At 38.7% G+C, this 14,590-nt stretch overlaps 1 protein-coding gene across 1 annotated transcript in view; it reads right to left on the bottom strand.

The window, feature by feature from the left end:
• The window catches only part of LOC128786511 (sodium channel protein type 5 subunit alpha-like), a 207,029-nt gene that overhangs the window by 138,556 nt on the left and 53,883 nt on the right, over positions 1-14,590 (bottom strand). Inside the window, exon 7 of the mRNA XM_053939812.1 lies at positions 6,657-6,887. Coding sequence (XP_053795787.1) covers positions 6,657-6,887 — 231 coding nt within the window. The remainder of the gene's footprint in view (positions 1-6,656; positions 6,888-14,590) is intronic.

The following is a 14,590-nucleotide window of genomic DNA, read 5'->3' as shown; positions in this document are numbered from 1 at the left end:
AGAGCAAGCAGCAATGCAATCTTTACTCTGCTCACTGTGCACCTGGGCTGAGTGCTCAGAGGAAAAAGCAGAAGATGCTCTTGCCTTTGCAATGAACTTTATCACAGAACCTGGAGCATGGAGCAGTCCATGGACAGACCTTAATGGGCACATAGAAAGTCCTTGTAAATGCACATCACTGTTCAAGCCAGGTGGTGTTTTAATTCTGTATTTTATGAACAATTTGATGGTGCAGGGAAACTGAAAATGTTTAGTCTGAATTTTCCATGGCAGACCTTTCCTCAAGTAGATCTCTCCTTTCTATGAGCAGTGATGAGAACAAAAGGTGTAACTGAGGTATCAATCCTCCTGATTCACAAAATATTTCAAATATTCACAATATAAGAACATCTTTTCACCACAAGGCTGAAAAAAATCTTACTGGATGGTCAGGAAGAGACTGTATTGGATTCAGCATTATCAATTCCTATGTTTTTCTGATCCTTGCACTTATGATGGGGTTTTCTTTTTCTATTTAGCTCAAAAAATTAAAGTGCGCAGGTACAATTCCCATGTTAATAACACATCACAGCATTAAGTTTTGAGCATTGATGAAGCTATTTATCAAAATACCCACAGTACTTTAACAAAGCCACAATATTTACAGTTAGAGTAATGTCAATAAATTCCATGCTGACAAGCACCATCTGAAAGCCCAGAGAGGTTCCTTGTTTTAATCACTGGTTCATTCACAATCATACATAAAAAAACACCTATTCCAGTCCCAACTTGATTTATTGCTTCTCTCTTTCCTCCCACCTTCATAATTATTCATCAAACACTCACTGTCTTCTCTTACCACCTCAGACAACACCTCAAACACTTCAGCTCTCCCCAAACTGGCTACATTTATTATCTGACTTGGACAAAATTCTTTTCTCCACAATTCCCATACAGATTCAAAGTATCTGTTCATAAAGCTCCATTTCAGTGTTTCTGGAAACAAAAATTATTCCACCAGGCAGAGATAACAATCAGGAATAGAGCTTAGAGAAGATACCCACAGCCTCATCTACATGCAGATGTACATTTCTATATATTCACACATCTATGCTTCAGCATCTGTTCCACACAAGCCTTTGATCCCTTCTCAAGTGCCCAATAGCATGATCTGGATGGGTATCCCCAAAACTTCACATACTCTATACATCTCCCTGAATATAGAACCTGAAGCAACCCTAAGTCTTCTGGGTCTAACTGGAGGTGAAAAAAATATTATGTTAATCTTGATCTGGATTTTTTTCTTTTAAAAGTTGTTTTGTTTTTTTCCCCCAGATCACTGTTAACCACACAATTTGACTCCAGCAAAAGAGAAAAATCACTGCCATGAAATGAATGCCAGAAACTCCTCTAGAAGAAAAAAAATAACAACCCTGAGATACCTGTTTTAAGCTAAAAGAATAGTAGCTGATTCCTCCCACTAAAAGGCTCATAAAGCTTGAACATTCATTTATTTTACTTGTTAAATTTTTTTAATGTCAGTTGCTTGGACAAGACTATCTAACGGAAATTACAGGGTTGCTCTTTTTTACCTTAAAAGAGTCTGATTTTGAGAGGAAAACATATATAGAACAATTTAAAAACAAGACTCTTTCACAGTGTCTTAAACAAGATATTTAGTGTAAAGTTAGAGAAAATGCTGGGGTTCAAGTCTATCATTCCATAAGTGACTTTATATAATTTAATTATAGTTTTAAGGTTCTTCTCTGAAGCATTTTTTCTTATGCTTTCAGCCCTTACATTAAACCCTACTCAACAAAAGGACTCAGATTTCTACTTACTGACTAGTCAATAATCCATTTTCATAATGGAATACATAAATGTCGTTAAAGATTCTAAAATCACGAGCTACATGAACCAACTACATGCAGTCCATTGGTACTTCTCTAAGCCAGTGACATATCTGACATCCTTTATCTTTTAATCCGTTCTAACTCGCATGTTCATGAAGCTTCACTTCATCAAAAATGTCTTTAATTTAAACACCACAACCCAAGACAGGCTTTCAAGACTCTTATTTGGAGCTGCTTTCCTAGAAATCTTTACAAGTATTTATGGTTTTTTAGTTGGTATTTCTAAACTATTAACTCTCCTAATGATAACCAACAGCACAATGACTTTGATATTGATATATTGATCTCATAATTTTCATAATGCTGTGGATGTAAACTATCATTATTTTCAACCTTTTTTCCTCCTGTATTCCATTTTTTATATACAATCACTGCTGCATCTAAAACTCCAGTCTTCCAGGTTTGTTATTATTAATGTCTAAAAATAATCCTCCTTGGGCGTATTGATCGCAATCTCTTACCAAATCTAGAACTGCAGGTAGGAAAATAATTACCTATCAGTAGTCACCATTTTCCCAGATGAATGATTGTAATTTTACCACTGGCACTTGACATGAAGAATTTTTTAGCCTGATTTTATCTGATGCTCAGCTGTCTCTCATCCCACAATCCATTCATTCAAAGAGTAGTCGCACAGAGGAAACTGGGAGACCTGATGAGCTACTTCTCCCTTAATCTTAATTTTTCCCCTTCTCTAGGTTTTCAGTGGTAAGCATTACTCATTGGAGAAAAAGCCAGAATGGAATAATTTTTTTTTATAAGCCTTCCTCTTAGAGTTTCCTGTTTAAATTTTGAGCCATTTCAATGGCTAGAAAGAATATAAAAGTTCTCTAGTTCATGCTGAAGAGAGGTGCCCAGCTAAAGGCAGATTTTAGACCTGAATCTCCACTGTGAGTTGAGGAAAGACTAAAAATTGGTCTCATCTTACCATGGCTGCTGTGCCCAGTAATTAATCTGAGACACCAGAAGCACCCACAGTAATTTAGCAGAAGTTTCTTCCACAGAGTTAAGCTTTTAATGACAGTGCCTGGACACTTCCCTTCTTGATAGTCTAATCAGGAATATTTGCTCACACTTTTATATTCTAGGACTTTTTAGTCTAGAATTTAGTGAACATAAATAGGAGCCAGTTTGAATTTTCCCACTGGATCTCCCTCCATGCTTATAATTTTGCCTCTTTCTTCCCAAGTTACCTGGCACTTCCTCCAGCTGCAGAAGCCATTGAAATGATGGCAAGAACAAGCAAAATGTTGGGTGGACAGGCAGGAATTCCTCAAGGGATTTAGTGTGTGATCATCTCATGGCAGATGGAAGGGAAAACCTAACAATTCTCAACAACATTAGCAACCTTGCAATACAATATTGACAATATTTATAGAAAAAAGACTTTTCTTGAACACACTGGCAGAACAGGAAAGAACCCATGGGTATAGAGTATGGAGTTAAGGGAAGGAGTTCCAGAAATCTGGGGTTGTGGTTGTTATTTCCTCAGGGATAAACCAAAAATCAAGAGCTACCACATAACTCTGGTTAAGCCAGTGATGGCATAAAGTTTATAAACTGTATTTTTCCCTGTATATGAAACCAAAACGAAAGGATCGAGAAGACAGATGAGAAAAAAAAATTTCCTGCCTGGAGGCTGAAAGCAGATAAGATAAGGAAAGATTACAGAACTTTGTCCAGATATGAAGTAAGTTTTGAATAAAAAAGTAGACCTGGAGCTATCCCAGGCCATCCCAGAGACACAACCAAAATGTCCCCTGTAGCAAATGCCCACAGCACACAGTTATCTCGAACTAAAAAGGGCTCTGAAAGACTCAAAACCAAGTTCTTATCTTCCTTCACACCTCCTGACTAAATCTCTCAACTATTTCCTCTGCAGCACCAAGCAATTCTTCCCTCTATTACCCTTTTAAGGGGTTTTACTGATTTCTGTTTTTTCATTCATGCAAAAAATGGTTATAAGGCACAGGAGGAGGCTGATGCCATTTCAGAGGCTCCCTGCTGCCTTTTTAAATATTAAAATGTTCTTAAAGAATCCAAAGCAAATTTTTGCTCTTCAAGAAGAGCAGAACAGTCACATCACCCCATTTTAATTCTCTGTTTTGGTGTCCTGATGAACAGAGTTAAGAATTTCTCCAATGTAATTTTCAGTGGTTTGCACTCCTTTATTTCTTTACATCCCTCTTTTTCTATAAAGTATTATTATGGATCTCTGACAGTACTTCAGGTTTCTGTTTTCTGGGTTTTTTAGATTAGTATCCCTGCTCCAAACTAAATGACTCAGCCACATTGGTTTTGAAATCTCCAAAGAGCTCTTGTAATTGTCTGTTCTCCATTCGAGTGAACTCTACTATCTCAACATGTTGGCCAATTTTCTTCTCTAGTTCTTCTTCAGAATAAACACTGGTGTGATTCTGTTTCTTAATACATTCCTCTTTTTATCTAATTTTGTCTACCTACACTTTAATCTAACTGTATGTATTGCTTAATTCCCTGCAGTACTTGAAATTCGGACTGTTATTAAATTGTGGTCAGTGCCTCTCCTTTAAACGGTCACTTCATTTCACCATAATACTTAAGCAAAATGAAATACAAAGCACTATCCCACCTAGTCACAAAATGAGCCAGTCCTTCTATTTCTGAATCACTTTAGTGCAATAGGGGATGTTAAATGAAAATCCTACTTAATACTGTTCTCTCTTGCCTAATAGCTAAGCCTCCTTCTTCAGCATTTTGAGGTAGGCTTCATTATTCTTATTCAGAGGTCACTACTTCTTTCTTATAAATCTACTATTCTTCTAGGTGTTCAGGGGCCTGCTGCATTGCCTCAACATTTTCACAGTTTTAATGATTTCTGTCTATCCAAAGTAAGTGACAACTGTTTGCCATAATGCACCATGTCTTTATCTTCAGATATTATGAAAATACTAATTAATATTATTATTATTACTTCCTAGTAATACCAAGTGGTCAAAATTTAATTTACTTTAATCCATTATCTCACCAAGTTGGTTATCTTTGTAATAGGCAAATCTCCTCTAGTGATAGCATGTATATTTTCATGACCTTATTAACCATTGCTGGATTTCCTATATGGATTTCTGGGAGTGTCTGCCCTCCTCCCCATAACAGGACTACATAAATAAACTTGCTCATGGTATGCTGGAGCAGCTGTACAATTCCTCACATTTAAAGCAATGCTGCAGCTGGCCCTGACATTATCTGTATGTTAACAGACTATCCTGTATCACATTTACCCTATTTCCATTTCCAGAGAGCCAGACTGTCTTCACGGCCCCATTTCTTCCTTTCACCTTTCTTGCAGGGCTTTATGCTTCCAGCCATCACTGTTTTATCCCTCAATGCCTCTGTGAGAGAGGGAAAGCAGCTCCTCACACAGCACTCAGTTATCTGTGGGTAGAGGAGCCCTGAGGTGCCTTAATCCAGCACAGGTGCACAAATATCTTTATTAGTTCCTCACTGGAAGCAGGGGTAGCATGGATGGGATAACACTTCAGCAGGTTCCACACCATCCAACAGAATTCCAAGAGCTTTTTCCCCTTTCAGCTGATAAGGGGCTCTGATACAGGGGGGACATGGAGAGGACACATAAGCTGATGGTCAGGACCAGTTCCAAATATGACCCTCACTCAGCCAGAGCTTTGTCACCTGTCCTTCCTTAACGCTGCATCGACCACATCGTGTCCTAAAGACACCCATGGTGAGCTTTCTATTCCTTGAAGGAAACCTCCTTAACACCACTGCTTCCAGGGTTCTCAGAGCATAGGGAGAGGAACTGAGCAGAAAGGCCAGAAGTCGCCAGTGGAGAATGGAGGGACTGCCCTTGGCCAAATCCCTGCCTTGGGTCAAGCCAGGCAACTCCCACGAGTCAGATTTGGGGGTTTTAAAATGCAGGTGGCTGGAGATGTAGGACTGTAGGGTCCACAGAGTCAGAGCAGAGCTACCCCATGATAGTATGACGCTCCCTCTCAACCAAAACTCCAGTTAATGGGTTGACGAAGGGGTTAATTTTTCTCCTTAAAATAAATAAAATACAAAAGGTCATTGGTCATGAGTTTGTACAGGATGGCCTGACCCAAATAATGAGTTAGGCTCAAACAGCAAAAGATTTCCTTAAAAAAATTCTCTTGGGGTTTTCAGATTAATAAAGACTGAATTGCTTTGCTTTACTTTTTGAATTTTTTTAAGGCCAGAAACTCAAATATTGAAGTTTTTCTAGAAAATGCAAGAGCTATAAGCTGTCTTCAGAGAAACAACATGCAAACCAGACCCACACACACACGGTTGAAATTTTCATGTGATTGCTCAATTCCAAAAAACGGAGTTTTAAAAATATATAAGATCCCCTAAACAGGTGAAAATCAACAGTGAGGCAGCTAGGACTTCAGAGGAAAGCACCAGAAGTATTTTCAGCATGAACTGTGAAGGCACCATAGAGATTCAGAGAAAGGTACCGAGGTCTTTCAAAACCACATTGACACCATGATGAGCCAGTAGTCACATTTTGCTGATTCATGTACAGATCTTCATCAATATAATTTAATTTAAAAAAAAAACCAAAAAAACAAAGCAAAACAAAAAACCCATCACCAAAAAAAAAAAAAAAAACAAAAAAAAACCCAACCAAACAAACAACCCAACAAAACAAAACAAAAAAAACACCTCAGAACAAACAAACAAACAAAAAATCCCAAACCTCAAATGACTAGGAACTGGATTAGAGGGCAAAGAGGAGCTTACCTGGATCACTAAGAAATTCCTCTGAGTTGTTCCACGTCCTGCCATCCAAGTACAAGGAGCCATTGGTGAAGTTAAACATGGTGTAATCCCTGACACATTTGTGTCTCAGGTTGCCCATGAAGAGCTGGAGGCCTATGAGGGCAAAGACACTCAAGCAGAAAACGGTCAGGATCATCACATCTGCAAGTTTCTTAACAGACTGGATAAGTGCCCCTACAATGGTCTTCAGTCCTAGGGAGATAAAAGCCAAGAGTTTATAGACTGAGAGACTGAAATGTGTCTGCAGACAGCTGCTTTTCATGATGAAAATCTCCATGGAAAGGGAAATCTGTAGGGCTTTGAGTATGTGTTTGCAACTGGACGTCGGAAACGAGAGACAAGTGATCACTATGAATGTCTAGTTTGGCCTGCTTTTGGACAAAAGTTCTGGAATTGCACAAACACTGATTTAAAAATGAAGGAGAAGAACTGGATGGAGGGACAGTGAGATATGAAACTATCCATGGATAAAGGAAATATGGAATGTTTTATATTTTCATGGAGCTGCAGTAAAGGCGATAAAGCCTAAATCCCATTGAATTTTGAGAACGTGAATTGCTTTTAAATCTCTCAGGTGATTCTGATAACTTTATCCCTCACATAAACAGATGAAGATGTATGGAAATGCTGTTTATCCCCTGATAATTTTACATATTTTAGTGCCAAATCCAACATGTTGTCCTCATATGAATAATTCCTCGGCCTTCAATTAATTTGCTTAAGACAACAAGAATTTGGGATTAGGAAAAAGCCAAATACAGGCAATCAAATAAATGCAGTGGAAATTATTTGAGTAAAACAACCTGAGGCTCCAACACTACCTGGGCAAAGTTAATAGTTTTATAGTATGCTGCCAAAGTAGATAAATAATCCCATTGCATAACACCAAAGGCTTGGGTTACACAAATTAGCTTCTCTTCTATTATTTCACCCTGTAACACTAGCTTCAGTTTATTCCTCCTTAAATATTCAGATATAAATAGTTATACAGTTTTCTCAAGTGATAGTTCTTGCTTTTGAAGTGTTCCTGGAGATCAGCACTGTTTGAGCTGATTGAATATTACATGATACAACAGAAAGCCCCATTCCTTTTTTTAAAAAATACCCTTCTCTTCTAAACTGGTGTGCTGCAGCTGGACATTAATATCAGCTGCACATTGGTGGCAATTTTGTAATTTCTTTCCTATTTATATTTAATTAATACTGGCAAGTACTAATAAGTGTTTCTGATAATCTGTGTCACCAGTATGGCAGCAATAAGAGAAATTGATTTAAATAGAAAAAAAGAAAATGCAAAGAGGAAACAGGAGGAATTCTCCTGGGCAATATTCAGAAGCACATTGATTTGCTCACTGAATATGAACATACACATTAAATCTCAGTTCCTTGGAATTCCACCCCAAGAGTTTGGCAGCCACAAAGGCTGAGCTAGCGCTGTGAAATTGGAAATAATGTGAAAATGTACTTCAGGACTCATAGGAAAGCAAAATTAGCTTTTGGCTTTGCTTAAAAATCTCTGGTTAGAGTGAGGGGTTTCTCAGATGAGGATGAGCTGCTGGAATGAACAGCTGCAGCAATCCCTAAAATACTCCACTCCTGCATAGGATATTGCTAATCTGTGAGTGATATTAACGTCTGTAAAATGGCCCATTTAACCAAAAGGCACTGATCCACCAGGTGTGGGGAGCTCACAGAATTCCCAGAATGACCAGGATGGAAGAGACCTTCAAGATCATCGAGTCCACCCCAGCCCCAACACCTCAACTAAACTCTGGCACCCAGTGCCACATCCAGGCTTTGTTAAACACATCCAGGGATGGGGACTGCACCACCTCCCTGGGCAGCCATTCCAGAACTTTATCACCCTTACTGTGAAAAACTCTTTCCAAATATCCATATTTCCCTTGATGCAGCTTGAGACTGTGTCCTCTCCTTCTGTCAGTTGCTGCTCTCCCCACTAAATTCTGTTTGCCTCTCCAAAATTAGTTTGTGGCATGACAAAGAGGGTGAGGTTAGAAAGCTCCCTGCTCTGCTCAAAAATAAAGCATAAATTATTGCAGGACAAACATCAGGCAAAACCTGGATTATCCTGCAACCTTTCTTCCTCACCAGAAAGAGGTTTTACAAATGAGGTCAATTCTTCTCAGATACTTAGAAAAAGGCTGACTTTGAATTTTTGAACCTATCTGTAGGCTTGGCTGCCTGTTTTCATGCCTAAATAAAAATGAAACCTCTTCTGCTAACCTAGCCTTGAGTAAATTTTTTACCTGAATGGGAAGTAATCTTAGATGCAGCCCAATTCTGAAAGGAATTGTCACCCTTGTCCAGCATTTTAAGACCTTTAAGACAGCCAAGTCCTACACAAGTGGTGAGGTGAGGAAAAAGATTTGCAAATAAACTAGAATATTCAATTTTTTTAATCTAATATTCTGAAATATTTTCAGTGATTCTTATCATTGGTTGTCCTTTGAATGCACAGATGTTGCTTCACTGAAGTTGGTTAAACTTGGGAAATCCAAATGCAAACTGAGTCTCGAGGAAAAAATACTACAAATTCTTTTACTGTCATACTCCCTGTGAAATCCCCACAGAACATTTATTTGTTTGTAATGCAAATGCAAATTGGAGTCTGTATTTGTACCATCTAAGTGCACTAATTAATCTTACTCATATGGGCAGGGACAATGGGAGTCCTAATATGGTTAGGGATAATATTAGAGAAAAAACCCTACAAAATTCTAGTCACCAATAAAGACACTCTGTTTTCAAAATCAGGCCTCAGTATTGCCAATTTCAAGGTCATTTAATGAAACATGTTTTTCCCAGATTACTTACTGGAGTTTTAAATAGAATAGCAATTCTATACTCTTCATTTTACAAGTTCATTCCTTGCAGGTATCAAATAATTTCTTTATTAGAGGGTTTTCTGCTTTACTTCCTTGCTAATATTTTTTGTTTTGTTTTCATAGCTTACAAGCTTCTGAACAATTTAAGAGGATGATTCTTTAGTAATACAATTTCTGTAATTAAAGACCATTTAAAAATAACTTGTACTCTGCCTCCTGGACCTCTGTTAAAACTTTCCAGGAAAACCATTTGGAGAGTGTTATGCTTAGAGCTGAACTGTTTTTTTCTCACCCTTTAAAACCAAAATTTTCTCAGAAAATTAAGTAGCATCCATCAAGGTGGTTGACACAACTAAGTGTCAAGGCTAAGGAAAATATTTAATTCATTGCTCATTTAAACTATCTGTGCCTCTAAAACAGAAGGGCTGAGGGGAATTAAGGACACTCAGGACTTCTTGCAGGTGCTCTGCATCTCTCTGAATCAATCCCATGTTTTGTCAAAGCAATGCTAGATGTATTCAAATTTAAAGCACAGTTAAATCTTCTGGAGAAATAATCCTTCTTTGAAATAGTGCCAATGAGAGCACTGCAATATAGCTTAACAGAAGATATTATTTATGGGGCATTAAAGGCATTTACTTAATTCTTGCAAGTCAAACATCAAACCAGGCAGCATGCAGGAAAAAAACCTGAGGATCTGATCCAAAGCTGAGTAACATCTACAGCTGTTAATGACAATGGGTCTATAGATTACTCCCTGTGGAGTAAATCAATAGCAGGCTTTTTCTGAATCACTGACTTCTTTCCACACCTCTGGGCCAAATCCTGCTTGCATGACATGAAAAAACCCACGAGATCCAAAATCAGTGGAATGAGGGCTGTATAGGCAGCCTGACATCTGCAGAGAGCAAGAAGAATTTGGCCCAAATGTTCCTGTTAAGGTAGGTAGAAATTATCACATTCAGAGGTTAATCAAATAATCATTTTTCAAATGCAAATCAGAAACCATAGAAAATGCAAGCAACAGCAAACAATGAGAAATGGCAAGATCCCAAAACACCATCCATTCCTTATGCGAGATGTGAGGAAGTATTAGCATAATTCAGTATGACATCCATACCAGATGTTGGCAATCACCTACAGAACACCAGACACGTTCATGCACAGTCTGGAAATAAGTGGGAAGAAGAAGAAAAAAAAAATAAAAATAATAAAAAGAAACAAAGAGTGTGACTTGCAGTAGGGTTATCCTCATCGAGCCCATTCCTTTCCCTGAAGATACACCTGTGTCCTGTAAATGTCTGCATGAGTCACAGGCATGTAGGGAGAGGAGGGCTCACCCTTGATGAGTGTATTTTGTCATTACTTACTGGGACATGGGGCACCAAAGAGTTTAACAACATGCTGGCAAACTTGAATTGATGTCAGCATTCCTGCAGGCTGGCTTAGTGTGGGAAAGTGACTGACATGCCAGTCTCCAAGGAAAACACAAATATGCCATGTGTTTCTCACCTCTGGGATAGTTACTTCCTGAGTTAAGTGATTTACCCACCAAAAGGGTGACACTTATTTCCCTGCAGCAGGATTTCAGCGAGACTGAAGCAGTGAACGGGGGTCAGTCTCCTCCACACAGTCTTAATTCTTGTTCTCCAAGCTCTGTTCTGGCTATCACAGAGGCACTGGATAACATTCACAGCACTATTTATAGCCTTTAGTCTCACACTAACTTAAATGGGAGCTGGATCAGGCCCCAAAGTGCCTTGGCCCAATTTTCTATGAGGTCACCTTTCCCCGGTACCCTGTCGTTTTGTGTGAGATGTCCGTGGTGTACACGCCTGCTCCAGAAAGAGCAGGGGAGCTTCTCTGCATACAGCTGCATGCAGGCAGTTTTCAAAATCCTGGGGATGATGATGAGGATGATGATGATGATGATGATGATGATGATGGTGGCCTGCTTTTTGTGGTCTGTTGATGGAGAGGGTGTACCTCAGGGTTTATATTATCTCAGTTAGTACTTATCAAAAACATGGGTGATTTCCATGAGGATAAAATATGATTCAAGACCCTCTGTTGTTATTCCTATTGAGCCCACTGGGATTTGGATATTCTGGTAATGGGATGCTAATGGGAGACAAATGAATGGCTTCAGTGGGTTGTTCTGCTGCTGACCATGGTTCTTATCTGGCTAGAAAAACAAATGAATCCAGTTGCCATGGGAACATGCAAGACGCCAATTAGTAAATCAAATCACCGAGAGTTAAGGGTTTTAAAATGCTCCCATAGAGAAAATGTTACCTATTTCTAAGTACCTGAACCTGCACAAAGCTTGTTTTCCTCTCAATATCATGGGCAACTGGAAAACAGGAAGAAATGGGTGTGCTCAGTGCAGAAAAGGGAAAATGGAGGGGTTCCATGGAGGTCTTCTGGCACATTAAGGGCTGCCACAGGAGATAAGGCACTGACCTGATGTTTTACACAGCTCCAGGGGAAAAAAAGAGAGATCTGATGAAGCAAGAGGGAGGGAGGCTGCATTCAGAGACAGGATCTACAGGTCCATGCACATTTGGATCAGGAGATATTGGCACTCTGGCACTCAAACTGAGCCCCAGCTCTCCAGTGAGAGGGAAGCTGGCTGGTTGATGCCAACATTTGTGTTGTTGGGTCTGGATCTGAACTGTGCATCTTGGACAAATCTTCTAATGGGACAAAAACAGTGGGTTGCTGGAACAGTTCCTGGACTTCTCAGGAAGACCCTGGGACGTCCACCTTTGAAAAAGGTGTCAAAGAAGTCAGGCAATAAATACCATGCCATGCTTGAGCTGTGCTAAATGCAGCCTTAGGCCAGGGGAATGGACTCTGAATTTAGGAGATCTTTTTCAGCCCTGTGAGCCAGTGTCCCTCTAAAGATCCCTGTGCCTGCCTGAGCACTTAGAGCCAGGCATTAAAGGAAGGTGAGATTTTTAAAAGCACTAATTGTCAGCTTTACTGACTCCCTCTGGAGTCAATAGAGAAACCCATTGATTCCAAGTGAAGCAGAATGCCTTTGAAAAGCAGCCTCTAAGTGCTTTGCTGGACAGAAGCCTCGCACCGCGGAGGACTTGGCCCGTGGCTTTCTGTAAGCAATTTCACTGAGCACGGTGAGTCCAAGCATGTTTGTGCAAATAGAAGTACCTGATGGAAAAGTGATCAATTTTATTGAGGGAAAGCTCAGATATTTCCAAAGGAGAATACAATTTGGTGGTTTTCACCTGAGATGTGAAAGAGGGAGCAAAAATAACAAGCATCTCTCCTCTCTATGGCAATTAACCCCAAAAATCTCATGAAAGATGTTAATGCCCATGATCTTTTCATTTTTAATCCTGCTAGGGGAAAATATTTTGCCTCAGCATAATAAGCCTATGTTATCATTAAAAACTCAGACTGATCTCCAGAGAAACCACAGCATCATGTCCAATATATCTTTTAAAATATATATGCCTAGCAATAAGATGAGCTGACTCCTCTGAAATGATCTGCTAATATTAAAAAAAACCCACCTTGTCTGTTTTTCACTGGCAGCTATAGCAATTTGTAGCTCTTCACATTTGTAATTTAATACTCAGGGCACAGGTAATCTTGATGATAAAATCAAAGGCCAGATATTCTATTAGCATATCTACATGCAGTTATGTCACCAAATAATTTGGGAACTTGTACATAAAAATGCAGTTATCAAAAAAACTAATCAAATATTCAGTCAGAATGAAAAAAGAGAATGTGAGTTATTATGCATTACTTTAATAAATAACACTTCTCTTTTTTTTTTTTTTTTTCCTTCTATTAATCAACAAATGTAACAACTCAGTGTTTAATATGACTGAAGGGTTTTGGTGTATTTGAATCTGGATATTTTGAATCTCAGTACTCAGCTTTTTCCCCACTAAGTCATATCTTATCATTTGATGTAAAACAAGCTTCAGCTCCTCCTCTGATATAGGACAGCAGAAAATTGTTATATATATAACTCAGAAAAATGGACATGCTCTGCTCTGAATAGGCTCAAGCCTGAGACAAGATATAAGGTGAAAGGTGTCCCCTAGAGATGGATGTCCCTCCAAGTTAAGTCTTCAAATTGCTATCAAAGGAATCTAGGAAACAAACTGGCTTTCTCTCTGAGTAGCCACTACCATCTCACAGGATCTGTAAAGCTCAGCTCTTCTTCCAAAGGAAAATAAAAATCCTATCTCAATGGAAATGCTGTTAGACAAAACTTTAAAATCCCCACAAATCTCTGCTAATAGATTATTCTTTAAAACTTAAAGACAAAAATTAAGATAGGTACTGGTTTCAAGGACCTAGTGAATCTCTAAAATCTGTATTGGGACACACATTTCCAGTGAAAAGTACCTTGCTTTCCCAGTAATTTCGCTGATTTTAATTACTGTGGTATTGGAATGAGGAACCAAACTCTAGGCCCAGATATATATTTTTTCTTAACACTTCCATTCCTGAATTCCCATTTCTAGTTCCATGCGGTGATGAGTTTTAATACATATCCCTGTAAGTTTACTACACATAATTTGTTTAGATTGATATTATAGTGTATAATAGAGTGGATGGAAAAGCCTTTCTAACCTTAAAGATCTGTGAGTGAGAATCTGAGCAGTTCTCTCAATCTTTTGAATATTTTTAACATGTAATTGCCAACATCTGTTCAGGATTATCACAGATAGGATCTACCATGCATGGTTTTTGCTATCTTCTCTACCTTGTCATGCAGGTTGGAGATGTTAAACACTGAGGCTGAATGAGACCTGTCCATAGATAATGCTCAGCAGTAAAGTTTTGTTGCATTGTTAGTCCTCAGTGGACTCATCTCTGCATAAATTGCTTTATATTTTTTTAATAGTAAGAGAATATATAAAGAGCTTCTTTCACTACCAGATGTGTAGTAAAACTGATTTTTCTTTTTTTTTGAGGGGGCGAAGAGGGGAGAAATCATATTCTTGAAAATACGAGAAAACATGCGTCGATGAAATGCTGAACCTACCAAAATAAACACTGAAATGT

Source organism: Vidua chalybeata, chromosome 1, assembly GCF_026979565.1.
Source record: "Vidua chalybeata isolate OUT-0048 chromosome 1, bVidCha1 merged haplotype, whole genome shotgun sequence".
NCBI classification, from domain to species: Eukaryota; Metazoa; Chordata; class Aves; order Passeriformes; family Viduidae; genus Vidua; species Vidua chalybeata.
Note: the sequence above shows the minus strand (reverse complement) of the source record. Positions and strands in the feature narration are given on the sequence as shown.